The following is a 14,625-nucleotide window of genomic DNA, read 5'->3' as shown; positions in this document are numbered from 1 at the left end:
ACCAGCGAGCTGGAATTCACTACAGGAAACTCTAAAACTTAGCTGGCTTGTGTCACTAAATCATTTAAACTATTAGTCTCCAATCACCTACAGACAGCCTGTAATTATTTTAGTTGCATTTTTCTTTTACCTTTAATTTATTTTGTCTTTTTGTTTGTGTAATTTTCTGTTTTACCTTTTAGCCTTTTACTTTTTTATTTCACTTATTTTTTATTTTATTTATTTTATTATTTTAATACATTCTAATTCATCTCTTTATTTTATTGCTTTACATTTTAGCCTGTCCACTTATCCTTTTATTTTGAATTATCAACAGAAGAGCCGTCTAACCAGAAAGTTTTTTGGCATTCAGTGGAATCATATCTTTACTCAATAATACTTGCTGGACTCCCATGTTAGAGAGTTAGTAATTAGTACCTTTCTTCCAGTGGTCAGTGAAAGGTACTGGCTGTGGTCAGGGTCAACGTAGAGAAGATCGGACATGTAGCTGTGAGCAGAACTCTCCAGCTCCTCATGGCCTATAGCCTCCAGAACATCCACAGGGAACTCCATCCCTACAGTGATATGAAACAGAGGACACGTTAACAATGCTTACCTCATAACATCTTGGTTGCCAGGTATGAAACGTGACAGCAAGCAAACACAGTGTGCTGCAGCTTCTGCAATCTTCTTAAAAACTTTATGACCGGTTACAGTGTAAAAAGTAAGTAAATATTTCCAAAATGTTTATTAGATGGAGACAGCTTAGAACCCAGAAGGACTACAAGACGATTGCTCAGCTGGCTATTATTTTCTCAGTAACAGGTAAGCTCTGATATCCATCTAATATTAGTTCAATTAAGCTAGGTTATTTATTTTAACCACTTGTAGGAATTGGCATTTTGAGTCATTTCAACTTTCAAATGTGCTCGCATTCATATTCATTGGTCAAAGTGTGGCCGAGTTATTAATGCAGCGAGAATTTGACACTTTTCCCATGCAATCTTCTGGCACACATTTGTGTAGTTTTACTTTCTTTAATCTGGTAATCTTTATGAGCTTTGCATCTGAGAAGTAGTGGGTGTGGTAGACAACTTTCTACAGTGTTCTGAAACTGGATTGTGGCATTTTACATGCTTGCCATAATTCAGTGCAGTGGTTCTCCATCTTTGTAACTACACATCTTACACTTCAGTTCTTCACTAGAATTATTATTATTATAAGCTTCACAGGCCCTACCATAGAACCACAGAGACTCCATATATCCCAATAGTTCCGGCATTAATACAGTAACCAGGAGTTTAATACATTATATGTATAATTATATGTATAATACATATAATACATTTCCAAAAAGAGGAGGAATTCACAAAACATTTGAGAATCTCTACGTTCAGAAGGAAAGGTTTCACCTCATAAAAGCTTCTAACACACCTCATCTAATTAGAACAAGCCATGTCTCAAACATCCACTCTAAATACCACCCTGTAACAACTAAACCCACTGACATTTCACAAACAATAGGAGAGCAGACAGAAACACACTTACATTGGCAGCTTACACACACACACACACACACACACACACACACACACAAATACTACGGCAGGCCGCTGGCTGCTCTCCCAGCCTCACTGTCCTGAGTGAATCTCTAACTGTCACACACCATGTGTGTCACGATGCCAATCAGAGCGAGCACACGCAGAGATGCGCACACACACACACAGACATGCACAGAGATACACACACACACAGAGACAAACAGACTCACACACACACACACACACACACACACACACACACACACACACAGACATGCACAGACATGCACAGAGATACACACACACACACACACACAGACAAACAGACTCACACATACACACACACAGACATGCACAGAGACAAACAGACTCACACACACAGACAGAAACACACACAGAGTCAGACACACAACAGACAGAGACACACAGGCAGGCAGAGACATACACACAGACACACACAGAGACAGAGACACACACACAGAGACAGAGACAAACACACAGAGACAGAGACAAACACACACACACACACACACACACACGCAGAGACACACGCAGAGACACACACACAGAGACAGAGAAACACACACAGAGACAGAGACAAACACACACACACACAGACACACACACGCAGAGACACACGCGCAGAGACAGAGACACACACACACACAGACACACACGCAGAGAGACACACATACAAAGACCAAGACACACACAGAAAATACAAAAATGACAAAGAGGAACCAAACACACTTTTAGATTAAAAAGGAAGACACTGTCTGCACGATGAGGTCAGACTACAGATCCAGTCACACTACACTCTAAAAAACAGAGGTACGATACGAGTACTTTTTTGTACTCAAAAGGTACACTCTTCATAATTTTACCCTCAAAAGGTACAATACTGGTCTTTACAGGGTCAGATTAGTCAAATGGTCAAAGAAGACTAGTAAGGAGGCAATTGTACTTCATAAGCAAGGATATGGATGTAAAAAGATAGCAAAAACATTAAACATTTCTAGAGACACAATTGAAGGCATTATTCGCAAGTTTAAAGCTAAGAGCCCAGTGGAAAGGATACCAGGGCGTGGCAAAAAGAGGACGTTGTCGGCGACTCGGTACATACACTAAATATTTATTTCTTGTTTGTATTAGATTTTTTTAAAATTACATTACATAACATTTAGCGGACAATTTTATCCAAAGTGCCTTACAAATAATTATGTACATTAGCAACAGAGGACATAGAATTTTAAGGCAAAATCATTTTGGACAGGGCCTGAAGGGACCAGAAGAAAAATAGTGGGATAGAGGAAGAAAGGAGGGGGAGCAGGGAATGAGGTAGGAATTAGTTAGTGTGTTAGAGGTGTTAAGAGAGTAAGTGCTCTTTGAAGAGCTCTGTCTTCAGGAGTTTATTAAAGATAGTGAGAGATTCTCCTGATCTGGTAGTGGAAGATAGTTTGTTCCACCATTGGGGAACACTGTATGAGAACAGTCTGGATTGCTTTGTGTAAATTGCTTAGGCAACGTTTACTGGAGGAGCGCAGCGACCATGAGGTAACACTAGACTTTAGAAGTGAGTGCAAGTCTGAGGGAGCTGCTCTGTCATCACCTTGTAGGCGATTGTAAGAGTTCTGAATTTAATACAAGCAGCAACTGGTAGCCAGTGAAGCTCAATGAGTAATAAGGCGACATCTGCCTGTTTTTGCTGGTTGAAGACCAGGCGCACTGCTGCGTTAGCATTGCATTGCAATAATCGAGGCATCAGATGACCACTGCTTGAACCAGGAGCTGGGTGGCCTGTTGCATTAGAAACAGTTAAATCTGTCTTATGTCGTAAAGCGCAGGACTGAGCAACTAAGGCAAAACATCTGTTCATGAACTGAATGTCAAGAGAAGGTGGGTCTTGCCGCAAGACAACGACCCTAAGCACACAAGTAATACTACACACAAGTTAGCCAAGTCAAAGTCCTGACTTTAATCTAATCAAAATGTTGTGGAAGGACACCAAATACTGAAAGCAAAATTTTACATACTTTTGCCACGCACAAATATGGAATATTCGATCGTTTTACTCAATAAATAAATGACCAAGTATAATATTTTTTGTTTCCTTTGTTTAACTGGGTTCTCTATATCTACTTTTAGGACTTCTGATGATTTTTTAAGGTCATATATAAGCAGAAATATAAAAAAAATCTAAGTTTTGTTTTATTGTGATTTTACTGTGTAATTTAAAAATAAATAAATTGTGCAAGATATGGCACAACCCTACTAAACACACACACACACACACAGGCATAAACGGAACCCCCTGCAAACACCACAACTCTGCACCCCCAACACACACCACATACATATTCACTCGCTTCAGTTCCACACACACATTCCAGTTGCATTCCAGCGCTCGGCTGGAGAGATGTGTTCAAGCGTTTCAGTTACACACAGGGTCTAGTTGACCCCCTGCTCCAGAGACCGTTTACTAACTGCAGGCTCACAAACTTCTATTGTATGAGCAAACAAGACCTTGCAGAATTATTTTACGAAAAAGTGAAACAAAAATAAAATAAGCAGTTCATTATCACAATGTATCTTCTATTCTATTTGACAATATATTCTTTTATGATGCTAAAACAAAATAAAACAATTTTTTAAATCTAAATTGTTACAAAAAATCATACTATCCCAGACTGCTGCAAAACTATGCATGCAGTTATGGCTTAGACAGATACGTAAACATTTACAGATATGGTCTAATTGAACACAGGGTCATTGAGCAAGCGGATGTAAAATTGCTTCCATCGTTGCTCTCAGGAGCTACATTGGGGTAGTGTACCTCTTGGTGAGAGATCAGTGACCGCTAGAAATGCCTCTACAACACACTTAAAAACTTTTTGTCCAGTTTTTCTCAGGGTGCGCGCACCATTGGACTGAGAATAGCAGAATGCTAATTTCAATTAATTGCCTGGTGTTTAGGCCGATCATCAACCAGCTGCCGTCACCTTGTTTGCAGTGGTTTCATGAATCAGAAACCTGGCCTATGACCTATGGTCTGGAACTGTACTGTGTTCAGCAACAAATCCTGGTTCTGTTTGAGTATGGAGGCCTTGTGATGTGTGGTTTAATACTGCTATTGCTGTGGTGCAAAACTCTGCCCCAACTGCTTGTGTAATGAGCTAGGGAGACTGTCAATCAACCCGAGTGACCTCGAGGGAAACTCACAGTTCAGTGATATGTGCAGGACATCCCAAAGCCAAATGTGTTGCCCCTCATGGCAGGGCTTCCACCAGGCATTTTTCAACAGGACAATTATCACCCACATACAAAGGTTTCCCAGGAATGTGTGTCACTCATGCCAAAATCTTTTTTTTTTATAAAAGGACAACTCTGCAGTTGAAGGAAAAAACATTCTTAAATTTCAATGAAAGTCAGTCCAAATATTGTTTTCAAAATCCATGTTGATGTTCGAATTCTACTTTAATATCCAAATAAAAAGGTGTAATCTCATCCTAAAAATGTTAACAATATATAATAACATATAAAAAATTGTAGGTGTTGGAATCTTGAGGCACATTACTAAATTTTATTCAATTTGCCATGCAATTATAAAACAATTATTGATTCATCTTTATACATCTTTTTCTTTTGTACAGGATTTCTCTTTCCTCATTGCGTGACTACTTGGTACTGTACTGTACAATACATTATCTGTAATGATCCATAATGAATCCTACTATTTAATAGGCTTTTTGGCATAATTTCTGTTTACTTAAAAAATAATAGTTATTTTAAGTTATTGCATGATTAATACAACACTATAGGATTAAATGTTATTAGGGTAATATTAAAACCAGCTACAAGGAAAGCAGAAACAGGTGATTATAATGTTGTGGCTGACCAGTGTAATGTATATACGGTGCTGGTATTAATGTTGTGGCTGATCTATGTTTGATCCGCATATAAATAAAGTATTATGCAAAGTATAAAATGGAGCTTTCATCACTATATTATGATATCTCCGGCCAGGTTTGCTGCTATTTAAATGAGAATATTGTAATATGCTGAGTTACTGAGTTTAACTGGAAATTTTGATGGAGGAAATAAACTAAATAAAGTGTAGCTGTGTATCCTACCTTAGAAAGAGGAAACATGTCATCAGCTGTGTGTGCATACATGTGTGTGCGCGAGTGTGTGTACGTTAACCAGATTGAGAAAGAGTTAGCGAGAGATATCTTCTGAAAATCTTCAGCACAGCAACGCTGTTTTGAGAGTTTGGAGAAAATTGAATAGTGGATGAAAGTAGAGGGTGGCTCAATAAGTAGGTTGCTGGATTAGCGTTTAGCTAAACACGAACAGCGTGACAGTAAGCGGCTGCAAGCGCACTCACACACAAACTTGGGACAACATGAAGGAAATACGAGAGTAAACGATATTCGTATCGTACAAGCATGCTAGGAGATCAAAACTCGTACCCATTATTCAAAATGTGTAGCTACATGTTGGCAGGTCTGAATCATTTTTTGACATTCATAAATCTATTTAGAATCATCCCACTCCTAGTAAATAGACACCTACAGTACAACATATAAAACATTTTTTTAAATACCTTTTGGTTTGTAGTTTATAATATTCCAATTACTACAACCCCTGGCAAAAAGTATGGAATCACCAGTCTTGGATGAGCACTCCTTCAGACATTTCATTCTGTAAAACAAACTCTGATCAAAAACATGATACAATAATAAGGTCATTCCAAAGTGCAACTTGTTGGCTTTCAGGAACACTCAAAGAAATGAAGAAAAAACATTGTGGAAGTCAGTGAATGTTACTTTTATTGACCAACCACAGGGAAAAAAATATGGAATCACTCAATTCTGAGGAAAAAAGTATGGAATCACTCAAATTGAAGGTAGAAAATAAGGACACACCCAGTCAATTTCCTTTCCCTAAATGGACACCTGCCTCAGATTAGATCTGCTCGTTAGTCTGCAGTTAAAAACACCTGCAGTCATGACACCTTGGAGGGCTGCTGGACGAATTAGAGTGGCAAGAACCATGGCTCCAACAAGAGAAATGTCTCTTGAAACAAAAGAGAGGATTGTGAAACTTCTTGAAGAAGGCAACTCTTCACGCATGGTTGCTAAAGATGTGGGCTGTTCACAGTCAGCTGTATCCAAGATATGGACCAAATACAAACAGCATGGAATGGTTGTTAAAGCCAAGCGTACTGGTAGACCGAGAAAGACATCAAAGCGTCAAGACAAGCAACTTAAGGCCATTTGTCTTGAAAACCGAAAAAGTACAACTAAACAGATGAAGCATAAATGGGAAGAAGCTGGAGCCAATGTATGTGACCGAACCGTAAGAAATCGCCTAAAGGAAATGGGATTTCAATACAGGAAAGCTAAAAGAAAACCATCATTGACACCTAAACATAAAAGAACAAGACTGCAGTGGGCTAAGGAGAGGCAATCATGGACTGTGGATGACTGGATGAAAGTTATCTTCAGTGATGAGTCAAGAATCTGCATTGGACAAGGTGATGATGCTGGAACTTTTGTTTGGTGCCGTTCCAGTGAGATTTATGAAGAGGCCTGCCTGAAGAAAACAACCAAATTTCCACAGTCCTTGATGATATGGGGCTGCATGTCAGGCAAAGGCACTGGGGAGATGACTGTGGTTAATTCTTCTATCAATGCACAAGTTTACATTGACATTTTGGACAGTTTTCTCATCCCTTCAATTGAACAGATGTTTGGAGATAATGAAATAATTTTCCAAGATGACAATGCACCGTGCCATAGGGCAAAAACAGTGAAGGTATTCCTTGGAGAAAGACACATTCAGTCGATGTCATGGCCTGCAAATAGTCCAGATCTCAACCCAATTGAAAACCTGTGGTGGAAATTGAAAAAAATGGTCCACAAGAAGGCTCCGACCTGCAAAGCTGATCTGGCAACTGCTATCAAAGAGAGTTGGCACCAAATTGATGCAGAATACTGTGTGTCACTCATCAAGTCCATGCCTCAGAGACTGAAAGCCGTTATAAAAGCCAAAGGTGGTGCAACTAAATACTAGTGATGTATTTTGAATCATCTTTTGTTTATCTGTTTTTCATGATTCCATACTTTTTTCCTCAGAATTGAGTGATTCCATATTTTTTTCCCTGTGGTTGGTCAATAAAAGTAACATTCACTGACTTCCATAATGTTTTTTCTTAATTTCTTTGAGTGTTCCTGAAAGCCAACAAGTTGCACTTTGGAATGACCTTATTATTGTATCATGTTTTTGATCAGAGTTTGTTTTACAGAATGAAATGTCTGAAGGAGTGCTCATCCAAGACTGGTGATTCCATACTTTTTGCCAGGGGTTGTAGATTTGTTCCTGTGACTAATATACAGAATCTGTAATCAGCAAAGCACCACCCCTACATCAGTAGCACGTCTGTAATTGGAGAGGATGAAGAGAATGTAGTAGCTGTAGTAGCGTGCTCAGCCGAAAGCTTAGCCCTAAAACCAGAGTAATCCTGAATACAGAAGGACACTGCATAATGTTACATAACCGCTGCTTATGGGAGGAGTCTATAACACCTCTGACTGATCATTCCCAGCAGCTCCAGCACACACACTGCACTCTCTCACTGAGCTGAAATGTGGATATACACAGCAAAACAAGACAAATTTCTGTCTGCCACAAGGACAGTCCTACAGTGTCAGTAAATCATATAATCAAGTCTATTGGAGTGTGTGTGAGGACTTTCACCTGCAGCTAGCACCATGCTAATTAGTGAGGTATTAGCTTCCATTAGTTGTTAGCTTCATTAGCCTCAAAGCTCCAGTGTAAATATGCTAAAGTGCAAACAAAAAACATGACAAGGCTAACTGTCTACATTTACAGAGTTCTGGTTAGAGTCTTTCTTTCAAAGAGGTTCCTGAACTGTCCTTTAACATTTTGGTTCTGTGTGAAGGCTGCATATTTACTGCTGCTGCCCTCAGGACAATCGCTTTGGCAGCATCTGACTGCAGCTTTAAACTGCTCTTCACTGGTCCAGTTGCCAAAGGCTGCCTGCTGAGCACTTTCTCCAAAACAAAATTGCATAAGTGCAGAGCAACATGAGCCAAGCGACATGAAACCAAATCTACTAAAAATTCCCCCTTACAAAACAACACAAACCTACATCACTTTAAACTGGAGTAGAACTAAAAGATAAACATAGGGAAGTGTCCTTGATTGGCAATGTAGCTTCATATTAGGAACAGAATGCCCATTGTTTCTGGTTTCCTGCATTTTTTGGTGCAGTACAATCAGTACATTTCAATACAATTCCATTCAGTAGGAACTCAGGTGGCACAACTGTCTAACTCTCAAGATTGTCCATTAGAAAAATCATAACTCGTCAAACAACCATAATTTCAACACTGGTGAGCAGCATCTGCTCCTCCCCAGATGCAAAGTTCACATGGGTTGCCAGACTGAGGACACTAAACATGGGTGCATTTGCAATAGCTATGTAGAATCGCATTCACAGCTAAAATTATATGGTTAATACCATACTATTTCTGTCTTATAGTTATGTCATGCTGGTCACTCCATAGGTAGTAAACACCTGTGGCCCATCTGCTTGTTCTTTGTGACTGACAGCAGGTCAAGACTGAAGTAGCAGGACTGCTGAAGTTCAGTGCTCACCTGTTCAGGAGAAAACTAGCTAGCTCACAATCTGTCTTGTAGTCCTTCTGGGTTGCCAATATTTATTTAAGTTTTACATAAGAGAGATGATAAAGCTGCAGCTGGCCATGTTTTCTATTGTGTTTCTACTTGGCAACTTGGGGTGTGGAATAGGACTGGGGAATGGGCACTGGGCAGCAGGCAGGATCAGAGACAAAAACACACGAAGAGAGTTCAAAGAAAAACACTGCTGCAAATTGCATTTACTTATCATGTTTCCTTAATAGAAAAAAAAAAAACTGAAAAACCTCATGACCTTATGCAGGACCCATTCTTTTACCCATCCAATATGCCATAAGCAGACCACACAGGATATTAGCTCTGAATTATTATAAGTTGTACAGTTAATTCAGGTGAGTTTCAGTCTTAAGAGACGTTTATCAAGTTTACGCTGCATATTTATATCTCTCATTCTGCCTTTCACACTCTCTGTCTCACATTCACACACACACACACACACACACACATCAGGTTGTATCAGTCTGCTGGGTTAACAGGAAATCCCCCATCAATCTGCTCTTTTAGGCCATACATGAAATAATGAATTAATAATAATGACTCAGCGTAATTCGAGCATAGCGCTACAAAGCAAGATCCAGCCATATCTGGGTCACATTTATCAAGCTCCACTGATTCGAGATCAGCTCTGCCCAGTTACATGTCCTAGAACAGCTGATGTCACAGGTTTCTGAGGGTTAGCGTGTACCTGCCTCCTTGGGCAGGCCGCACTTGCATGCGCGCTAGCATCAGGCTAATCCCTGCTGAACCAGGGAGGAAGTTTCATTAGCTCTTCTAAAGTGGGATTCCCTGTAATCCCATTAGGAAGGCACTCGAGCCCCTTTCAGAGAAAGAGCCCAGGACACTGCTGGATTAACTGGACCTTGCTGCCCACTGTGCCAACACTGGATAAACGGTTACTGTGAGCAATGTTCCAAGTGTAAATAAGTGAACAAATTAGAAGTATGGTAGATGCAATACATCCTCTATGAGTTGGTGTGTTCTGAACTCATGTCTGTGTGAGTTTCATCCAATAACTTTGGTTTTCTCCCATGTCACAAAAACACACACAGTAGGTGGACAGTAAATCCTTTGGGATTCTTTCAGCAATTTGCTTCAGGATCAATAAACTACTTCCACTCTATTGATTGGTAAAGCTAAATTACTTCTGGGTGTGAGGAAATGGGTATGTATTTTATATGATACCCTGCCCTAGTGAAGGGTGTTTTCCTGCTTTGCACCTAAGGCAACGATTCTGACTGAATAAGCAGATAAGATAAAGCTGTAAACGACAAAGCATAGTTTACAAAAAATGTATCGCTTTAAAAGACTTTAAGCAAATTAGAACCATAAACTTTCTGCAATATTCAAAAAACAAACACAAAGTCTGCATCCCACACTGAACACTACCTACACAGTAAAGATGTATAAAATTAGTGCACTACCATAAGAGGTGAGTGGAGTGTAGAACTGTGCAGTTTGGAACACATCAAACTCAGACCACAGAGCAAATGGTGGTTGAGCTAGAACAAGTATATTGTCCAGATTTTAGTGATTAAGTAAGTTCATATGTGAAAACAGTTCAACAGAAAATTGCAGGTCTAAATTCTCGGCCCCTGGGGGGTCTCTTTCACTATGACAGTACCCCGACCCCCATTCAAGGTCTGACTGGATTGCTAGGTGAGTATGGACATGATCTAAACCATATGAGGGAGCCTTCACCGTCACCAGGTCTAGTTGAACACCTATGAATAATATTGGAATATTCATTTAAGCAAGCTGATATTGCCCAACACTGGTCACTCAATCCTAGGTACAACTGCATGTTTGAAAGGGGCTAATGACAGACAAACAGCAAGCAGGAGGTAGGAGGGGTCTGTGTGCTGAGGCACAGGGGGAGGGGAGTCTGACTTTCTGAGCAAAGAGAGAAATGTTTGAGAGTTAGCACTGGATAGAACCGGTTCGGCACAACCACAAAACTGGCCAAACTTCATTTTGACTTCACATGAGGCCCCCCCCCCTCATCTCCTCAGTTTCCCTGCTTGAAGGGGGTGGGGGATACATTAACTGATTATTTGAAACAATGAACAGTTTGTCAGCATTTCTGTAAAGAACGTCACAAAGACAAGGGTATGTAAATCAAAAAGTGTAATCAAAATACAAAAAAGACCAGTAAGTTGTAAGAAGTTGTAAAAAGAACACTTGGGCGAATTTTGGTTAATTTGGGCTATTTTAATACGGCCCAAATTAGTCTCGATGTCTCTATATTTGGGCTGCTTGTGGCTGTTGACCAGTTTACTCAAAAGACCTCACTTTGTCACTCTAACTTAAGTAATAGTTTGAGTTTTAAACCAGAAAATTTGATCTCCATGCAGGACCCCTCTCATGCGTAGTCCACAAATGCAAAAACACATATACAACACAGAGAACACTGTGTTCCTTCAGCTGAGGAGCCACCGCCCCCTCCATGTGCTCAGAATGGGTTTGAGATCTACACATCCCTAAAAAAGAAAACCTTAAACTTAATGAATAATAATAACGTGCATAAATTAATAATGATATAATATGAGAGTGTTTCTTAAAAAGCATTTGGTTTAACTGAGGAGTCAGTTCAGTTTTTCCAAATTTCTTTAGGTTCGCTTCTTATCAGCAGAGATATACTAGCCCAAATCTGAAGTCCAACTCACAGGATATTCAAAACATGTTAACCCAAAATGACAAACCAGCCATAAGCTAACATGCTACCCATGAATCAACATTAAATTGCAGCACACTGTGAACAATATTACTGCAGTAAACAATATCACTAAAAGCAGGAACTAGCATGAACCGCATATGTCGTACAGATGCCTCTATTTATGTGTATTGGAAAAAAATGATTTTGCAATATTTTGTTGTTTTGCAATATATATATATATATATATATATATATATATATATATATATATATATATATATATATATATATATTTTATATATATTTTTATATATATATTTTTTGTAATATATAGCAACATTACAAAAACAGGAATAAATTCCAAATTTTAGTAGAAGCCCATGATTTAACATCCTGATATGCAATTTGAGTATCAGTTACTGGGATAACTTTGACGTTATTGGGTAGATACCATCTGTAATATGGTACATAATGTTATGTAAAACATCAAGAATCTAACTGTTTTTGTTTCAAGCTGCAAAACACTCTTAAAATTAAATTTGACATTACACACAACATTGTATATTCAAGTGAGCAGTACATACAATACTAGTAATACATAATACTAGCAATAGTGAAATGTGTAAAATATGGACATAAAAAAATACACATATATTTGTACATTTATGTGCGCCCCACTTGAACTCTCTCGATAGGGGTGATGAGACCGATTGCGTGTAATGAGCCGATTCTTTTAAATGAGTCTAAACACCAGGAAAATGATTCACAGAACTCTCTCACCTCCTCAATAACATGAAATGCCAGCCTGCCTTTAACAACAACAAAAAACAACGCCTAAACATAAATAAGACAATGACATAATTTTTAATTGTAGGAATTCTGTGAATCGTTTAATGATTTTAAAACAGTGTCCGTCATATATTCCAGAAACTACTCGATTGGCTTGCCTCTGTGGATCTGTTCCATTTTTAAGAATCAGTTCAAAGAACCGATTCACAGATTCATTCGTAAATCGGACACCGCCACCGATTAATCCCACTGGTATTCAGCTACGAGATAAAGCATTTTTATTTCTACAAAAGCGTTAGCTATATTTAACTCGTTAATTTGACCTACGTCCTATTTTGATCCCTGCTCTTTTAAAGACAGGTGTTTTAAAGATGATTCGGAATCAAGTCGAGCCGAGCCGAGAACTGCAGGAATTGCAAAACGGTGTCACCCAGAAATAAACAGTTTATTAATCCGCCTGCCTGTTCGCATGTTTAAGAGTCTCCTCACCCACCTCAGTCTCACTGGCGAGGTCTCTCCTGTGCCCTGTCCTCTTCTCTGGGGGGCTTTAAATCCCAGTTTCCTGCAGAAAGCCCTCTTGTTGTGGTGGGAGTGTTAGCTCACCGTCTCTGTGCGCGTGTGTGTGGAGGGGCCTGCGCGCGCTTGCTCTGTTCCAAAACGCGTGGAGGGAAAAAAAAAACTTTTTTGTTTTTTAAAAATGAATTAATGAATTGCCGAGAAATAGTTCGCTTTAAAACATTTAGAGAACCAGAGAACTTAACTTCAGTTCCACAATCTCTTTTTTTTCTCACCAGGTTTAGGACAAGCCCCGCCTCCTGGCCTATGATTGGCAGGTAGTTCATACTCACAGGCAGTCCGCCAATGCAGGGTGGGCATCCCCAGCACAGGGGGTGGAGATCCGTCCAAATCCACTTCCTCCTGTCCTATACGTGCTATGCTAAGGAGTGCACTACTAATAGTGGTCCACTGTTGCTGACCTGCGATTTAGAATAGATGTCAACACGCCATCAGTTAGTCAGCATATATCTCTATTATTACATTCTAGATCTTTAATAACTCCCAAAATCTAGTCAAATCTAAAGTATTTCATTTTCAATACAATACTATCAAGTTTCAAATATTTATGTAATGTTATACACATATACACGTCTCCGGAAAAAAACACTTTAAATTCTGGATAATTTTGCTATTTATAGGTATATGTTTGAGTAAAAATGTTGTTTTAACATCGTTGTTTTATTTTAGAAACTACAAACAACATTCCTCCCAAATTCCAAATATTTTTTTTTTTTTAATTTTGAGCATTTATATGTAGTAAATAAGAAATGGCTAAAAATAACAAAAACGATGCAAAGCTTTCAAACCTCAAATAATGCAAAGAAATCAAGTTTATATTAATAAAATTTTAAGAGTTCAAAAATTAATATTTGGTGGAATAACCCTGGTTTTTAATCACAGTTTTCATGCATCTTGGCATGTTCTTCTCCTCCAGTCTTACACACTGTTTTTGGATAATTTTATGCCACTCCAGGTGCTTGTGATCATTCATCATTCATCTTCCTCTTGATTATTTTCCAGACGTTTTCAATTTGGTAAAATCAAAGTAACTCATCAATTGAAAGGGGCTAATGACAGACAAACAGCAAGCAGGAGGTAGGAGGGGTCTGTGTGCTGAGGCACAGGGGGAGGGGAGTCTGACTTTCTGAGCAAAGAGAGAAACAAATCAATATATATATATATATACATATATATGTATATATATATATATATATATATATATACATATATATATATATATGCACAGTACCAGTCAAATGTTTGGAGACACTTCTTCTCATCCAATGTGATTTTTTTACACTGTAATTTAAAATAAAAGAAACATTAAAGCTATACAGGAACACGTGAAATTTTGTAAACAAA

At 38.8% G+C, this 14,625-nt stretch overlaps 1 protein-coding gene across 12 annotated transcripts in view; it reads right to left on the bottom strand.

Annotated features, from left to right (window-relative positions):
* fam169ab (family with sequence similarity 169 member Ab) overlaps window positions 1–13,502 on the bottom strand; it is a 33,896-nt gene extending 20,394 nt beyond the window's left edge. For 6 of the 12 annotated variants that reach the window (XM_049466471.1, XM_049466470.1, XM_049466473.1 and 3 more), the window contains exons 1-2: window positions 13,199–13,502; window positions 418–554 (exon numbers count right to left, since the gene is read on the bottom strand). In XM_049466471.1, the coding sequence (XP_049322428.1) occupies window positions 418–552 (135 nt within the window). In that variant the 5' untranslated portion in view covers window positions 553–554; window positions 13,199–13,502. The remainder of the gene's footprint in view (window positions 1–417; window positions 555–13,198) is intronic. The other 6 variants (XM_007256531.4, XM_049466477.1, XM_049466479.1 and 3 more) reach the window with 1 other exon arrangement.
* Window positions 13,503–14,625: the final 1,123 nt, after the last annotated feature.

The sequence above is a fragment of the Astyanax mexicanus genome, chromosome 17 (genome assembly GCF_023375975.1).
Source record: "Astyanax mexicanus isolate ESR-SI-001 chromosome 17, AstMex3_surface, whole genome shotgun sequence".
Taxonomy (NCBI): Eukaryota; Metazoa; Chordata; class Actinopteri; order Characiformes; family Acestrorhamphidae; genus Astyanax; species Astyanax mexicanus.
Note: the sequence above shows the minus strand (reverse complement) of the source record. Positions and strands in the feature narration are given on the sequence as shown.